Source organism: Rhinatrema bivittatum, chromosome 9, assembly GCF_901001135.1.
Source record: "Rhinatrema bivittatum chromosome 9, aRhiBiv1.1, whole genome shotgun sequence".
Lineage (NCBI taxonomy): Eukaryota > Metazoa > Chordata > Amphibia > Gymnophiona > Rhinatrematidae > Rhinatrema > Rhinatrema bivittatum.
In genome coordinates, this window is record NC_042623.1 from 48,375,448 (window position 1) to 48,392,906 (window position 17,459).

General features: G+C 44.6%; 1 protein-coding gene across 20 annotated transcripts in view; it reads left to right on the forward strand.

Moving 5' to 3' along the window:
- The window catches only part of CADPS2 (calcium dependent secretion activator 2), a 1,612,018-nt gene that overhangs the window by 1,432,489 nt on the left and 162,070 nt on the right, over positions 1 to 17,459 (forward strand). For 13 of the 20 annotated variants that reach the window (XM_029616596.1, XM_029616606.1, XM_029616604.1 and 10 more), the window contains 2 exons: positions 10,684 to 10,831; positions 11,316 to 11,330. In XM_029616596.1, the coding sequence (XP_029472456.1) occupies positions 10,684 to 10,831; positions 11,316 to 11,330 (163 nt within the window). The remainder of the gene's footprint in view (positions 1 to 10,683; positions 10,832 to 11,315; positions 11,331 to 17,459) is intronic. The other 7 variants (XM_029616598.1, XM_029616601.1, XM_029616602.1 and 4 more) reach the window with 1 other exon arrangement.

Here is a 17,459-nt window from a genome sequence, read left to right on the forward strand (position 1 = left end):
CGGAAGTGGTTGTAACTGCCCCCAAGGTCTCCACGCAGGATTCTTATGCTGCGAGCAAACAGGACAGGAGTCTACATATGCACGAATGTCCTTGCGCATCCCAGGCCACCATTAGTGTTGTTGAAGAAGATCCGGTGTTCGTCTACGTCCTGGGTGCCCAGCCAACTGGGAATCATGCCCCCATTTCAAGACCTTATTGCGGAGTCTCCTGGGTACCACTGTTTTACCGACTGGGACCATGAAAGTTGCTGAAAGAATGATGTGGGCGGGGTCGATAATATTCTGTATAGGTTCCTCCATGTCCTCACTGACAAAAGATCGAGACAATGCATCGGCTTTAATATTTTTACTGGCTGGTCGATATCTTAGCTCAAAATCGAAACGTGTAAAGAATAATGCCCAACAGGCCTGATGTGGGTTCAGGCATTGAGCTTGTTGTAAGTATATTAAGTTTTTATGGTCTGTAAAAACTGTAATACGGTGTTGAGCCCCCTCTAACCACTTCCTCAAAGGCAAGTTTGATGGCTAACAATTCCTTGTCGCCAATGGAATAATTGCGCTCTGCAGGTGAAAATTTCCTCGAAAAATAAGAGCACAGATGAGACATTCCTGCTGCATCGTTCTGGCTCAGAACCGCTCCAACTCCCTCCGTGAAAGCGTCAACCTCCACCGTGAATGGCCGTCTAGGATCAGGGTGGCGAAGGCAGGGTTGCTGTAGAAAGGAGTCTTTGAGAGCTTGGAATGCTTCAATCGCTTCTACTGGCCAGGTTTTGATGTTAACTCCTTTTCGAGTAAGTGCGGTAAGCGGTGCAGCCAGTTTGGAGAAATTCTTGATAAAATGCCGATAGTAGTTAGCAAATCCCAGAAACCGTTGGAGTGCACATAGTCCGTTGGGTTGAGGCCATTCTTGTATACATCTCACTTTGGTCAGGTCCATCTGGAAACCTTGCTTGGAGATAATATAACCCAAAAAAGGTAAGGACTCTGTTTTGAAAATACATTTCTCTAGTTTGGCATATAAACGATGTTCTCTTAAGCATTGCAAAACTTGCGTAACGTGTTGGCGATGCATTTGTAGGTCCTTGGAAAAAATCAAAATATCATCAAGATAGACAATCACACAGACATATAATAAGTTTCTAAAAATCTCATTAATAAAATGTTGAAAAACAGCAGGAGCGTTGGTTAACCCAAACGGCATAACGAGATATTCGTAGTGTCCATCTCTGGTATTAAACGCCGTCTTCCACTCATCCCCTTCCCGAATCCGTACCAAGTTATAGGCTCCTCGCAAGTCTAATTTGGAGAATACTCGAGCTTCTTACAGGCGATCAAACAATTCCGCAATAAGAGGCAGGGGATACCGGTCCTTGATGGTGATAGCGTTAAGTCCGCGGAAATCAATGCAAGGGCGTAATGTCCCATCCTTTTTTCCAACAAAGAAAAATCCAGCCCCCGCGGGGGAGGTAGATTGTCGGATAAACCCTTTCTGTAAATTGTCCTGAATATATTCAGACATTCCCTGAGTCTCTGCGGCCGATAAAGGATACACTTTCCCTCGAGGTGGTGTGGATCCCGGAATTAACCTAATAGCGCAGTCAAACTCTCGATGCGGGGGTAAAGTATCTGCTGCCTCCTTGGAGAATACGTCCGCAAATTGTTTGTATTGGGTAGGTAACTTCTGCAAGACCGAGGTGCAAACGAAACTAGAAGTGGAAGTAGTTCTCTTTAAGCAAGTCTCACGGCATCCCGGTCCCCAGTGAGTAAGTCTTAAAGAAGTCCAATCAAATTGTGGATTGTGGCGTTGCAACCAGGGAATGCCAAGAACCACTGGGTGAATGGCTTTGCTGAGGACGTAGAAAATGATCTGTTCTGTGTGGTTGGGCGCAATATGGCAGTCTAGAGGTTCCGTGTGGTGAGTTATTCTTCCTGGTAAAGGTTCGCCGTGGATAGAAGAGATGATCAAAGGCTTTGAACAGAGACGAGTAGGAATCTGGAGTTGATCCACTAGTTCTTGTAATATGAAATCTCCAACCGCACCGGAGTCTACTAAGGCCAAAGTGGTGAATTCATGTCCTTTAATGTCGAGGGTAACTGGTAAGGTGAGTGGGGGAGCTGGAGATATGAGGCCTAGGGTGACTCCCCCCAAAAATCCTAGGCTTTGTAGTTTCCCGGACAAATTGGGCAGGTGGCAATACGATGGCCTGATCTTCCGCAGTAAAGACAAAGGCCTGCTTTGCGGTGTTTCAGGCGTTCTTCAGGTGATAAAGGTCCTCTGCCTAATTGCATAGGTTCTGCTACGACCCTTCGTTGACAGAAGACTCTCGAGAGGTTGGGGGAGTGGAAGGCGGAGCATAGGAAATAGCCAGGCGTCTCCTTGATCCTAGGGCCTCGCGAGCCCTTTCTTGTAACCGTTGATCAATTCTGGTTGCTAATTCAATGAGGGAATTTAAGGAAGATGGAAGTTCCCGAGCAGCCAGCTCGTCTTTGATCCTGGCAGATAGTCCCTCTAGGTATATTGTTCGTAGAACATGTTCCTCCCAATGAAGTTCTGTAGCTAGTGTCCGAAACTCAATAGTGTAATCCATGAGGGATCGCCCTCCTTGACGGAGGTGAAGAAGATCAGTACCGGCGGCTGGTTCCTCAAACACTGTTCGAAATAACTCCAGAAATCGTGGAAGGTCTTGCAGTACTGGGTCTGAACACTGCCATAGCGGAGAAGCCCAGGCCAGAGCTTTGCATCAAACAAGGATAAAATGTAAGTGGTCTTGGTGATATCGTCCGGAAACAAGGATCTTTGCAGACGGAAATGCATACTGCACTGGTCCAGAAATCCCAAGCATAAGCGCGGATCCCCGGCGTACCGGGGTGGTACGGGTAGAGGAAGAACTGGCGGGTTGTAGCCTTGTGTTGCTGGCGGAACTGGCACAGGCGGAGGAGTGGAAATTGGAGTGCTAGATTGTGTAGTGACTACTGCGTCCAGCCGAGCATTGAGTCGCTCTATGGAGGCTGCCATAGATTCCAACATACTCTGTTGCTCCATGAGTTTCTGAGCCATGCCAGGAATTGCTCTTAGTGCGGAGGCCTCTGCCGGGTCCATGGCCTTGGCTTACTGTTATGATTCAGGCAGTGGACCCTTGGTCCGACGTAGTACTTCAAGTCACTCACATCGGTAGGTGAAGCGAACTCGGAAGATCTTGTGCGGTGTGCAGAGGAAAATCTGGATGCAGGCGCCTCCTGCTGGTCGTGTGGTCCAGATAGCTGGTGCCTCCAGCGGGTCATAACTGCTCTGGCTCACGCACACAAGTAGTCGGGTAAAGTCCAAAGGATAATCCACAGCCAGTCCAGGGGTCAAGAATCCAACGATACTCCATAGCCAGTCCAGGGATCAGGAACCATACGGTACTCCGCAGCCAGTCCAGGGATCAAGAACCAAATGATACTCCGCAGCCAGTCCAGGGATCAGGAACCAAATGATACTCCGCAGCCAGTCCAGGGATCAAGAACAAACAATACTCCACTTCCAGTCCAGGGATCAAGAACAAGACGTAGTCAGCAGCCAGTCCAGGAATCGAGCACAGGAGGTCAAACAGTGGATCAGGAACGGAACACAGGAACAAACAAACCACAGGAGCCAAGAAGCCAAGGCAAGGTCGGCGGTGCAGACCTTGCCTTAAATACTCTTTCACAGATGGAGCTCACAGGAAGGAGCCAATCCCATTTTCTGTAGTGGCTCCTTTTAAAAAATAGCTTCTGCGGCACGTGCGGCTCTAGGGAGATCCAGCGGGGGGCAGAGCCAGACTTGAGCAGGAGGACGGCCGATGCCGTGGTCATGTTGATTGAGCAGCGGAACCGCCGCGGGACAAACCCGCTGAAGTCGAGTGCGGTCACCGCGAGCGGAACGGTCTGCCGCGTCAGTGAGTGGCTGGCCCCGGTCGCGGCTTGCCGCTGCCAGTGGCCCTAACACTTTACCACTACATACAGTGCTGGATACAGTTCTTTGTAAAATGTGGGACAAACCATTTACCACTGCGGCCTCATTAAGGAAAACGGGCTTAAAGTACCGTATGCGGAATTCCACAATTTACAATTCCACACAGCTGCCACATAATTCAATAGTAGTGGAATCTGCACTCTCAAAGGCAAAACGGTCAAAACGTCATTCCAATTCACCACCAGGAAAAGACCATAAGTCTATGGACGATTTTGGCTGTAAGGTATTCCATTCCTCCATGTTGGCAACAAAAATTCAACATCATCAGTTTTACATAATCCAGTATTTATTTGAATGTCTTCAGAGATTACATCCCTTATGTTTAACCTCTGAAAATATGCCACAACCTTTTACAGACATGGAAGAAGGGCTTCGCCATCTACTTTGGTCTGTCTATGAGTCCTTTGAGTCTTCCACAAGGTCCTCAGCTATGGCTATAGCGGCCAGACCGATGGCGTGGTTGACAGCAAGTGCAATTAGAGAGGATGTTCATGATAAGTTAGTGGACATACCGTGCCTGGGGAAACCATTACTCTTCTTAAAGAACAGAGTACCGCTGTACTATCACTCACATCTCCAATGGACCCCCATACCTCATCCAGGAAATTTTACCCTTCCTTCATGAAGAAACCCTACTCAAGGGAACCCTTTAAGCCATATAATACCTATCGATCACAAACATATTCCCACCAAAGATACCAACCTCAGGCCCATCAGTCCCATGGATGACCTCGTCAACAAAGGCCACAAAAGCAAACACCAGCACCTCCTCAAAAACAGACTTCATCTTTTTGAGCTATCCCGAGCCACCTCCACCACCTTACATAGGAGATCGCCTTCAACTGTTTTATGCCAATTGGGAGGCAATTACTTTGGATGCTTGGGTGCTGAACATCATAAGGGAGGGCTACCGAATACATTTTGTAACACTCCCGGATCTCCCTCATATTCCCCTTCCCCGAATTACATCAACCCATTCACTGTACCTTCAAGAACAGTTACAGAATCTACAAAGCCAAAAATCCATTCAAAGAATTACAAGGACACAGGAAAATCAGGGGTTCTACTCCCATTATTTTCTCATTCAATAAAGTCTGGAGGTCTTCGACCAATCTTAGACTTACGGAATCTCAGCAAACACATTCAAAAAGAAAAATTCAAGATGACATCTCTCAAGACCATTCTTTCCCTACTACAAGCCAACGACTAGCTGTGTTCCATAGACTTGAAGGCCTGTCTTCAGCCCGAGAGTGTTCACAAAGTGTTTAGCAGTGGTGGTGGCTCACCTCAGACAATCATCAATCCAGATTTTTCCCTGTCTGGACGACTGGCTTTTAGTAGCCTCGGATCAGGCTACTCTACGAATTCACATGTTCCAAACAATCAACTGTCTGCAGACCTTGGGCTTCATAATCAATTACGAAAAGTCCAACCTTAAACCGACCCAAACGCTACAGTTCATTGGAGCGCTCATCGATACAACACAACAGAGAGCATACCTCCCACAGGACAGGATTCAAACTCATCCTCGACGTCTGTGCAACCGATCACATACATCGGCACGTCAAGTCCTTCAGCTACTGGGTCATATGGCGGCGGCTATCCATGTAGTTCCCTACACGAGACTACATATGCGCCGCCTACAGTGGGGACTAAAGAATCAATGGTCTCAATACTTTCAGCTCCTCTCAACCAAGATACAACTCACCACCCAAATGCGCATCGACATTCGTTGGTGGAAGAACACCGACAACTTGACCTCGAAAGCACCCTTCCTGTTACCTCCCCATCAATTCACCCTCACGACAGATGCATGCAGAAGGGGCTGGGGAGGTCATCTGAGTGAACTAAAGACTCAAGGTCTCTGGTCTACACAGGAGAGCACATACCAGATCAACCTTCTGGAACTTCGAGCCATTTGGAAGGCACTTCAGACCTTCTCCCCTCAAGTTCGGAGCAAGCATCTCATGGTATACACAGACAACCAAGTTGCCATATTCTACATAAACAAGGAAGGAGGGTCAGGTTCATGGATCCTTTGTCGAGAAACACTTCGAATACTGACGTGGGCAATAGCAAACGAAGTTTCGATGCAAGCCACTTACCTTCCAGGCTTAGACAACATCATGGCAGATCGCCTCAGCAGGATTTTTCATCCACACGAATGGACTTTAAATCGGGAAGTTGCAACCAGAATCTTTCAACACTGGAGCAACCCGATGATAGATCTCTTTGCCACAGAGCACAGCCGTCAAACAAAAATGTTTTGCTCCATTTACCCGAGCAAACTGCGTCAAGCTCCAGATGCCTTCCTCATTCCATGGACAGAGGGCTTACTATACGCCTACCCTCCCATTCCGCTAATATCAAGGACAATTCAAAAATGTATCCGAGACATAGCAGATATGATCCTCATAGCTCCAGCATGGTTAAGACAGCCCTGGTATCCGTACCTCATGTGACTGTCCATTTGCCCACCAATTCCACTGGGGAACCATCCACGTCTGTTGACTCAGGAAGGGGGATCCCTCCTCCATCCACTGCATCAATCCCTCCACCTGACAGCTTGGGGATTCAAAGACAATTACTAAACCATCTGGGTCTGCCAGCTCCACTTGAAGATATTCTAATTGCATCCAGAAAACTTTCAACTAGACGTAACTATGCAGGAAAGTGGCATCGTTACATGGAATGGTGCGAACAAAGAAAGCTAAACCCTTTCTCATCGACAGTCACACAACTTCTGAAGTATCTTCATACACTCTACCTTGCTGGTTTAGCACTGGCTTCAGTTCGTGTGCATGTTAGTGCTATTGCAGCTTTCCACCATGCTCACAATGGACTTCCCATTTCCAACCATCCGTTAATCTCCAGATTCATGAGGGGCATGCTACGTCTAAGGCCACCAGTGGAATCTCAATATAGTCCTCGAGCAACTAATGCTGCCTCCTTTCGAGCCATTAGATTCATGCCACATCAAATACCTAACCTGGAAAACTGTCTTTCTAGTGGCCGTCACATCAGCACGGAGAGTAAGTGAACTACAAGCTTTGGTTCACTGTTCTCCTTATTTAGAATTTTACCATGATAAGGTCACTCTTTGGCCTCATCCTACCTTTCTTCCTAAGGTAGTATTGGCTTTCCACATAAACCAGTCAATTACATTGCCAATCTTTAAACCTAAACCTCATCATAATGACCGAGACAAGCTTCTGCACTCTTTAGACTGTAAAAGAGCATTAGCTTACTACAAACACAGAACGCAATCTCAAGGAAGACCATCTCAATTGTTCCTCTCCTTTAACCCTAATAATCCAAACCAGCCTGTCTCCAAAAGAACCATTGCTAGATGGTTATCTCAATGCATTGAATTCTGCTACAATAAACGTTCTCTGCTTTTGAGCAACATACCGAAAGCACACCAGATACGTGCAACAGCAGCATCTGTTGCACATTTGAAAAGAGTTCCGCTGCTGGACATCTGCAAAGCGGCAACCTGGTCTTCTCTTCATACTTTTACATCTCACTACTGTATCGGACAACAAGCAACTTTTGATGCAGCTCTAGGTTCGGCAGTTTTGTCAACCCTTCATGATGAGTAAGACTATCTACCTTTATTGAAGGGCAGTGTCCTCAATTGGAAAAACTTATTATAGGGACACAACCCGGGAGCTTGGGACTCCCAGACAGCATGGCTAATTCAGCCCTGCTATCGACAGGAAAAAGCAAGTTTGCTTACCGTAAATGTTGTTTCCATAGATAGCAGGATCAATTAGCCATGCGATCCCATCCCACCTCCCTAGACAGTCTACAGATTTTACCAAAAACATTTTCCACGTACATCTCACTTGGCTACAAGAGACTGAGGTAACGAGGCAACCGCGCAGGAAGCTCTCCACACAGCTGTACAGAGTTCAAAACTCTGTACTAACTGAGAAAATTCCGCCTACTGACCGGTCGCGAGGCGCTCCCAGACAACATGGCTAATTCATCCTGCTATCTATGTAAACACCGTTTACGGTAAGCAAACTTGCTTTTCTTGTTTGTAAACCGTTGTGACGGCATGTTCCAAACATCGGTATATAAAAGTTTAATAAATAAATAAATAAATATTATTTTAACCAGCCTAAATAATATATATAATAATAAACTTATCTCAAGATTATATTTCCATTAATGAAAGATCACCAGAGTTATTTTCTCTGTTTCATAGATCCCAACATGGTACAATGTTTTGTAGAGATGTGAATCGTGTCCTCGATCGTCTTAACGATCGATTTCGGCTGGGAGGGGGAGGGAATCGTATTGTTGCCGTTTGGGTGTGTAAACTATCGTGAAAAATCATTAAAATCGTGAGCCGGCACACTAAACCCCCCTAAAACCCACCCCGACCCTTTAAATTAAATCCCCCCCCCCTCCCGAACCCCCCCCCAAATGCTTTAAATTACCTGGGGATCCGGCGGTGGTCCAGAACGGCGGCGGTCCGGAACGGCCCCCTCAATAGAATCGTGTTGTCTTCAGCCGGCGCCATTTTTCAAAATGGCCGCCGCAAAATGGCGGCGGCCATAGACAAAACGATTCGACGCAGGAGGTCGTTCCGGACCCCCGCTGGACTTTTGGCAAGTCTTGTGGGGGTCAGGAGGCCCCCCCAAGCTGGCCAAAATTTTCCTGGGAGTCCAGCGGGGTTCCGGGAGCGATTCTTGCCGCGAATCGTTTTCGTACGGAAAATGGCGCCGGCAGGAGATCGACTGCAGGAGGTCATACAGCGGGGGTTCCGGACCGCCGCTGAACGACCTCCTGCAGTCGATCTCCTGCCGGCGCCATTTTCCGTACGAAAACGATTCGCGGCAAGAAATCGCTCCCGGAACCCCGCTGGACTCCCAGGAAAATTTTGGCCAGCTTGGGGGGGCCTCCTGACCCCCACAAGACTTGCCAAAAGTCCAGCGGGGGTCCGGAACGACCTCCTGCGTCGAATCGTTTTGTCTATGGCCGCCGCCATTTTGCGGCGGCCATTTTGAAAAATGGCGCCGGCTGAAGACAACACGATTCTATTGAGGGGGCCGTTCCGGACCGCCGCCGTTCTGGACCACCGCCGGATCCCCAGGTAATTTAAAGCATTGGGGGGGGTTCGGGAGGGTGGGGGATTTAATTTAAAGGGTTGGGGGTGGGTTTTAGGGGGTTTTAGTGTGCCGGTTTTCCTGCCCTCCCCCTTCCCCCGATTTACGATTTTTTAACGATAAATCGGGAGAATTGGTATTGTATCGTGGCCCTAACGATTTTTTGACGATTTAAAATATATCGGACGATATTTTAAATCGTCAAAAAACGATTCACATCCCTAATGTTTTGTAAAAACTGGCTCAGGGGATTAATGGATCCTTCTATAGTGTTTTGTTGTGTGCTAAATTGGGAATATACAAGGATCTATTAATCCCCTGAAGCATTTTTTGTGAAACATGGCACCATGTCAGGACTTATGAAACAAAGGATCTTTCGCCAATGGAGATACAATCTTGAGATAAGTTTCATGTTATTTATGGTTGCTTACAAATCTGCTGGTCATTTATTTTTATTTCCATAGAACAAACAAATCACAAAATATATTAATATGGACCCTGAGATGTATACAGCCTAGCATATGTATTATTTATGCTCGTGAAAAGAACTGTCCTACATATATTTATTTATTTGTTTATTTATTTATTTATTTAACACTTTTCTATACCGACCTTCATGAATAAATTCATATCAAATATATTTCTTAATTGAGTTGTATTAATACCAGGGTAACTATTTATTTTTGTATTGCACATTGTGTTTTCCAAGATATCGGGTTTGTTCAGGGCAAATTTTTTGTACTGCTATCATATCGTGTGCCAGAAAGCATCATGATGTATCATAAGCTCCCTCTGAGCCTGTACAGAGACTCACAATAGTGTAACAACATATGTCGGCTCTATAGCATGGAATGCTGGTCATGCAGACTGCATACGCAGTTCCTCTAACAACTTAGACAATAAATATATCTTTTCTGTACTCAAAAAAATATATTTATCTTATGAAAGAATATACAAGAATTCATGGAATAGTTTTATTTATAATCTTTGGCATTTTGTTTTGATTGTTTCTTCATACCTTGTTATGCAAGATTTGTAAAAATTTTTGATTATAAGTTACATTTTATAGAAATAAAGTGCTTACAACATACATAGATATTTGTTGTGGCATATTAAAGTCTACTTAAATTACTGCTTTGTTCTCTACAATCATATTTGTTTCCTGAAAATTTAGTGTATTTATTGTATGGCAATGACATCTGTGTGTTTTTTGCTGCTTATGTCACCTTAGGTAGAGCAACATAGAATGAACAGACTATAAATAGAGAGATGAATTTCCTTTTCACTGAGGCAGTGAAGCTCTTGCTATTGACCTTTTCTGAAGCATATTGTTAAATGTTTCATATTTGCAACTGACAGGCATCTAACCCAGCGAATAAATCAATGTACAACCTTGAGATTAATATAAAAAAATACCACCCTCTTGTAATGCCATATTGGACAGTGGGATATTTTGCTGTATAGCACACAGTAAAGTGCTCTCAGCATTTGCACACCATCCATCAGCTGTTTGGAATTTTGACCGTTATGTATGTGCTAGGTGAACTTATTTTTTTCTTTTTTGGTAAATAGAACTCGAATTGCATTTGAACTCAAGCTGCAAAAGATGAGCAAATCAACAGACTTGCGCATACCTGCTTCTGTATGCACAATGTTTAATGTGTTAGTGGATGCCAAGAAGCAAAGTGCAAAACTCTGCATTCTAGATGGAGGACTAGAGGTGGGTGACATTATGCAAACATTGCTGGACTCTCGAATAAATAAAGTGTCACACTATGGAAAAACAAAATTAGATTTCAAGACTCTATTTTTTATCTGTTGTGTATCAGTTAGATTTTTGAAGTAAATTTGTTTTTATTTTGTTCATGCAGTTTTGAAGAGAAAGTGGCATTGCTGATTGCAAACATTTCAATTGGTTTTCTTTTTTTAAATCATTCACCCTCCCCCATTATTTTGTTTTCATACTTGTCTTTCAAAGATTTATTATCAAATGAGTTTTACATGCTTTTGACAGCATTCTAGCATATAATAACTGTTGATCAGACATACTGTACCTTGTACCGCTCTGTTCCTTGTGTCTTTTGGTCATCTGTTTTTATCTGAAATTTTAGAGATTTGTTTTTTATTTCAAGTCTGCATTCATCATTTTCATATTCTTTTCCCTGTTGCCTGCTTATTCTTTGGTTTTCCATGACATGATCCAGTTTGCTAGGCAATGGGTAAGTGCTTTTTGTTTTGGAAATTATTTCCCTTTGTTAATTGTACACAATTATAAATTATAACTATTTAGCATATAGTAATATTATAGTTCTGTTTGAAGATTCTCATGCTGTTCTAAGGTATGCAGTTCAAATATGTCCCTCAAGATGGACTCCTATCAGTAGACAGTATTATTTCTAACCGAATAGAGACTAGAAAGCTTTTTCATCAAAATTTAAAATGGTACATTTAAAGCTGTCAACTCTAGTGAAAATGGAACTCTCAGGATGCAACCCTCTTCACCCTATTGTCAGGTCCTGTGCCTGCTCCCCTCAAAAGATGGAATATTATAAGTTTTCAACCTTTTCAGTTACAGGATTTTTTTTTATAGGATTTTTTTTACCTGATTTTTTTTTTATAGAAATAAAGTGCATACAACATACATAGATATTTGTTGTTAGATATTTGTTGATAGATATTTCAGTTACAGGATTTTTTTTTAATAGGATTTTTTTTTACAGGATTTTTATTTTTATAGAAATAAAGGGGCGGATTTTAAAAGGCGCGCGAATAGCCTACTTTTGTTTGCGCTCCAGGCGCAAACAAAAGTACGCTGGATTTTAGTAGATACGCGCGGAGCCGCGCGTATCTGCTAAAAACCTGGATCGGCGCGCGCAAGGCTATCGATTTTGTATAGCCGGCGCGCGCCAAGCCGCGCAGTCTACCCCCGTTCCCTCCAGAGGCCGCTCCGAAATCGGAGCGGCCTTGGAGGGAATCCTCTAACGCCCTCCCCTCACCTTCCCCTCCCTTCCTCTACCTAACCCAACCCCCCGGCCCTGTCTACACCCCCCCCTTACCTTTCTCCGGGGATTTACGCCTCCCGGAGGGAGAAGTAAATCCCCGCGCGCGAGCGGGCCTCCTGCGCGCCGGGCCGCGACCTGGGGGCGGGTACGGAGGGCGTGGCCACGCCCCCGGACCGCCCCGGGCCGTAGCCGCGCCCCCGTACCCGGCCCCAAAACGCTGCCGACACGCCCCCGAAACGCCGCGACGACCGGGCCCACCCCGACACGCCCCCGACACGCCCCCCACGGAGAACCCCGGGACTTACGCGAGTCCCGGGGCTCTGCGCGCGCCGGGAGGCCTATGTAAAATAGGCTTCCCGGCGAGCAGGGCTCTGAAAATCCGCCCCAAAGTGCATACAACATACATAGATATTTGTTGCGGCATATTAAAGTCTACTTAAATTACTGCTTTGTTCATTCCGCTTTTTTCACATAGGTAGTTTATGAGTACTATATCCAGCTAGTTCCATGGTCCTAGTATCATCATTAGAGATGTGAATCGTGTGATCGATCATCTTAACGATCGATTTCGGCTGGGAGGGGGAGGGAATCGGATCATCGCTGTTTGGGTTTTTTAAATATTGTGAAAATCGTGTAAATCGAAAACCGGCACACTAAAACATCCCTAAAACCCACCCCGACCCTTTAAAATAAATCCCCCACCCTCCCGAACCCCCCCACCCCAAATGCCTTAAATTACCTGGGGTCCAGTGGGGGGGAGGGCGGGAAAACCGGCACACTAAAAACACCCTAAAACCCACCCCGACCCTTTAAAATAAATCCCCCACCCTCCCGAACCCCCCCAAAATGCCTTAAATTACCTGGGGTCCAGAGGAAGGGTCCCGGTGTGATCTTTTACTCTCGGACCTCCGGTGCTTGTAGAAATGGCGCCGGCGCTACCTTTGCCTTGTCATATGACAGGTCAAAGGTAGCGCCGGCGCCATTTTGTTTTTTGTCCCCCGTGGTCAGGAGCGTAGGAGATCGCTCCCGGACCCCCGCTGGACCCCCAGGAACTTTTGGCCAGCTTGGGGGGGCCTCCTGACCCCCACAAGACTTGCCAAAAGTCCAGCGGGGGTCCGGGAACGACTTCCTGCATGCGAATCGTTTTTCCGTACGAAAAATGGCGCCGGCCGTAGACAACACGATTCGACTGCAGGAGGTCGTTCCGGACCCCCGCTGGACTTTTGGAAAGTCTTGTGGGGGTCAGGAGGCCCCCCCAAGCTGGCCAAAAGTCCCTGGGGGTCCAGCGGGGGTCCGGGAGCGATCTCCTGCCGCGAATCGTTTTTTCCGTACGGAAAAACGAAAGGTAGCGCCGGCGCCATTTCTACAAGCACCGGAGGTCCGAGAGTAAAAGATCACACCGGGACCCTTCCTCTGGACCCCAGGTAATTTAAGGCATTTTTTGGGGGTTCGGGAGGGTGGGGGATTTATTTTAAAGGGTCAGGGTGGGTTTTAGGGTTGTTTTAGTGTGCCGGTTTTCCCGCCCTCCCCCTTCCCCCGATTTACGATTTTTTGACGATAAATCGGGGGAATTGTTATTGTATCGCGGCTCTAACGATTTTTGACGATTTAAAATATATCGGACGATATTTTAAATCGTCAAAAAATGATTCACATCCCTAATCATCATTGACTTTGGTGCCATGAATTGATGGACTTGCACACTGCTAAGAGCCATTAGCATCAAGTCTAGAAGATCATTGAATCCTGGTGAACTCTAATATCTCACAATAGTTTCTGATGTTACCATTTCTTACCCAATTAATTTTTATATCCCCTTGCTGTTAGGAATTTCTGAAGGCCATCTTGGAAAAATGAGGGAATGGAAACAGCATCATTAGGTTTCTGAGAAGAGATAACCTAGGGGAACATGTCTTGGCCTACAGTGCTAACTTTGTTTTCTCCTGGCACAAAGAGTTCAACCAGATAGATTTCTTCAAGGTAGCAGAGAGTATAGTTAACTTAAGTGGTCTCCATCTTGTGGGATTTTACCAAGAAGTATGTAAAATCAAGAATGAAATTGCTGCTGTTATTCTGTGAGGTTTAACATTTAAAAAAGATGACAAATTGCATCATGCTTTGAAAAGAGCTCTAAGTCTGCAGGAGCTTATAATCTTCTAAATTACTACTCTCTCTAACTCTCTTTTTCTGGATAAAATTTTTGCAAACATTAGCACAGCAAGATACAAAAATGTACATTTGGATGCCAGTACCACATATTAGTCCTCAGGATAACTTCTGGCTTGAGTATTCAAATAATCAAGTAAAGCTTTCTGTTTTATCTTATTTATTTTTATTTTATTTATTTAGAGTTTCTTCTATACCAATAGCCGTTTGCACATCGTATCGGTTTACAGACAACGCAGAACTTTTGGGCATGGCCCTTACATAGAACAATTAATTGCATAAGAGAAAGAAACAATATAAAACATCAAGAAGTTGAGAAGGGGGGACTGTGACAACTGGGTATCTTAGGCAGATAAACTGGATATCTTAGGCAGATAAAAGGAAAAGTAAGATAACTATGTTACAAAATACAAGAGACTATATTACAATGTACATAGAGTGATGGGTATTCCAATTCAGAGCTAGTGGTCATTTGCAAAGAGCTAACATAGAACGACTGAGCTGAAATGCTGGTTACATAAGGTTTAGGAGTGGAAATTGTAAATGCTGGTTACATCAGATATTATGAGGAGAGGATCTAGGAGAACACAAGGGGTAATAACAAGCACAATAGGGTGGGAAAGGTAGTCGAGCATATATGGCTCCTGTGGTGACTGAAAGGAAGAAGGGAGGGTGAGGAAACATAAAGTTGGAGGGAGGGAGAGGCATTTACGAAAATACATATAATTGAATAGCCAGCAGTTTAAGTATTATTCGTGGAGAGGGAAGAGAGTGCAGGATAGGCCTGAAGGAACAACCATGTTTTTATTTTTTTTTAAATTTAGGAGTAGAGGTCTCTGTGCATAAATCAGGAGGTAGGGAATTCCATAGAGTAGGGCCAGCAAGGGAAAAGGCCCTGTTCATATGCTTTGTACAGTATTCGTGATTGTATTGGAAGCCAGTGAAGTTCAATGAGTGTTGGTGTGATGGGGTCTCTTTTTTTGGAGCATGAGAGAGTACGTGCAGCGGCGTTTTGTAAGAGTTGTAAAGGTTTAGTATATGTTGAAGGGAGACCAAGGAGGAGAGCGTTACAGTAGTCTATTTTAGAAAAAATAATAGACTGAAGAACTGTACGAAAATCAGAGAGGTGAAGTAAAGTTTGAGCTTTTTAATCGTTTGTAGCTTGAAATAGCAGTCTTTTATGATAAAGTTAATAAAGGGTTTAAAAGTTAGTTGGTTATCAATGAGAACACCCAGGTTGTGGGTGTGTGAAGGGAAAGAAGTGGAGGAGTGACTGAGTGGGATAGGTGGAGAAGGATGTTTGTTAGAAATGATGAGGAGTTCAGTTTTTTTGGAGTTGAGAGCGAGGTGCATGTCTGTGAGGAGAAGGTTGATGGAAGAAAGGCAGGATTCCCAGTTTTGGAGGGCGGTATTGATGGAGTCAGAAAAGGGGAAGAGAATTTGCACGTCATCTGCGTAGATGAAGTGTTTGATCCCAAGATTGGTGAGAAGAGTGGTTAGAGGAATCATGTAAATGTTAAAGAGGGTGGAGGAGAGGGAGGAGCCCTGGGGGACACCCTGATGAATACTGATAGGATCAGATTCAGTGTTATTAGTTAGGACAGTAAGATAGGATTGTATCCAGGAGAGAGCAGTTCCAGAAATCCCAATACTTCTGAGAATGTTGATGAGGATAGAGTGATTGACAGTGTCAAACGCAGCAGAGATGTCTAACATGGCAATCAGATAAGAGGAACCAGAATCAAGACCTTTGATTAAGGTGTCAGTAAGCGAGAGTAGTAAGGTTTCGGTACTAAGATGCTTCCTGAAACCATATTGCGTTGAGGGAAGAATGTTGTGTTGTTCAAGGTAGAGGGAAATGCGAGAGTTGACTAGTTTTTCAAGGATTTTAGCAAGGAGGGGTAGGTTGGAGATAGGTCTGAAACTGGAAAGGGTGTGGGGATCAAGATTAGGTTTTTTGAGGATGGGTTTAACCACTGCTTGTTTGAGGAAATTGGGAACAGTGCCTTGCTCGAGGGAGCAGTTGCAGATGTTAGACAAGGGTTTGGCAATTTCTTTGGGAATGGATAGAAGAAGTTTAGAGGGGATGGTTTCAGAGGGATGTGAAGATGGTTTCATTTTTCTTAGGATGTTTTCTATTTCCAAGGAGGAAGATGAATCAAATGTAGATAGGGTAGCTGAGATGTTGAGGATAGGAAGAATCACTTTATTAGTGTTCTTCAGTGCTTTATTATCAGGATTATATGTTTTATGGGAATCTTGGCATCAATAATAAAGCTATTATTTTAAAATATAACACTTAGGAGGAAAATAGGTTAAAACTGATGATATTCTGTCTTCCCAAATATAAATAATAGGAAAACATACGGCCGTATTTTAAAACCCTGGCGTGCGTAAATCCCGGGCCTTACGTGCACCGGGCCAATTTTCAAACAGGCCCGGGACGTGAGTAAGTGCCGGGGCCTCAAAACGGAGCAGTCTGGGGGGCGGAGCAGGGGGCGCATGTTATAAAATCGTTTATCAATGTGCTCGCACCGGGTAGTGCACACACTGTTTTAAAATCTAGCCCATAGCCTTTAAAAATATACCAGAACAACCAATAATAGAATTTTATAGATCAGTTAAGTAAAACTGATTTGAAGAATATCAAGTGTAGTTGAACAGAAGTGAGAAAGGCAAGAAAATGTTTAAAAATACATCCTTTGGATCTACTTAGGTTCCTTCCTCATGCAAAAGACACCAATTCTAAGTTTGCCTCTTTAAAACACTTGTTAACCTTATAAAAACAGTTTAATAATAATTATTATTATGAAGTTATTAGGTTGAAACATGGAGTAAGGTCTAACCATATCTCTCCCCTAAAATGCATGGAAGGAAGAAATTGATCACACTGCAATACAAATTAGATAAACTGGCTGCAACTTTTTCAGATGACCTAATAGGGGAATCTAGTTGGATGCTCAAGGTTTTCTCACCTACTAATCCCACCCATCTCCTACCCGAAAATTCGTTGGAGAGAGGTATATTCAAAGATCGTTGGTTCAGCTAACATTTTGGAGCCATGACACCACGAATAGCAAGGCCCTAATTGGCCTCATGCACAACTGCGAGACAACGAGCCCCATAAGTGGAATTCTGGCCATCACTGGTAAGGGCCCAGGATGCCAAGCCAGATGCCAC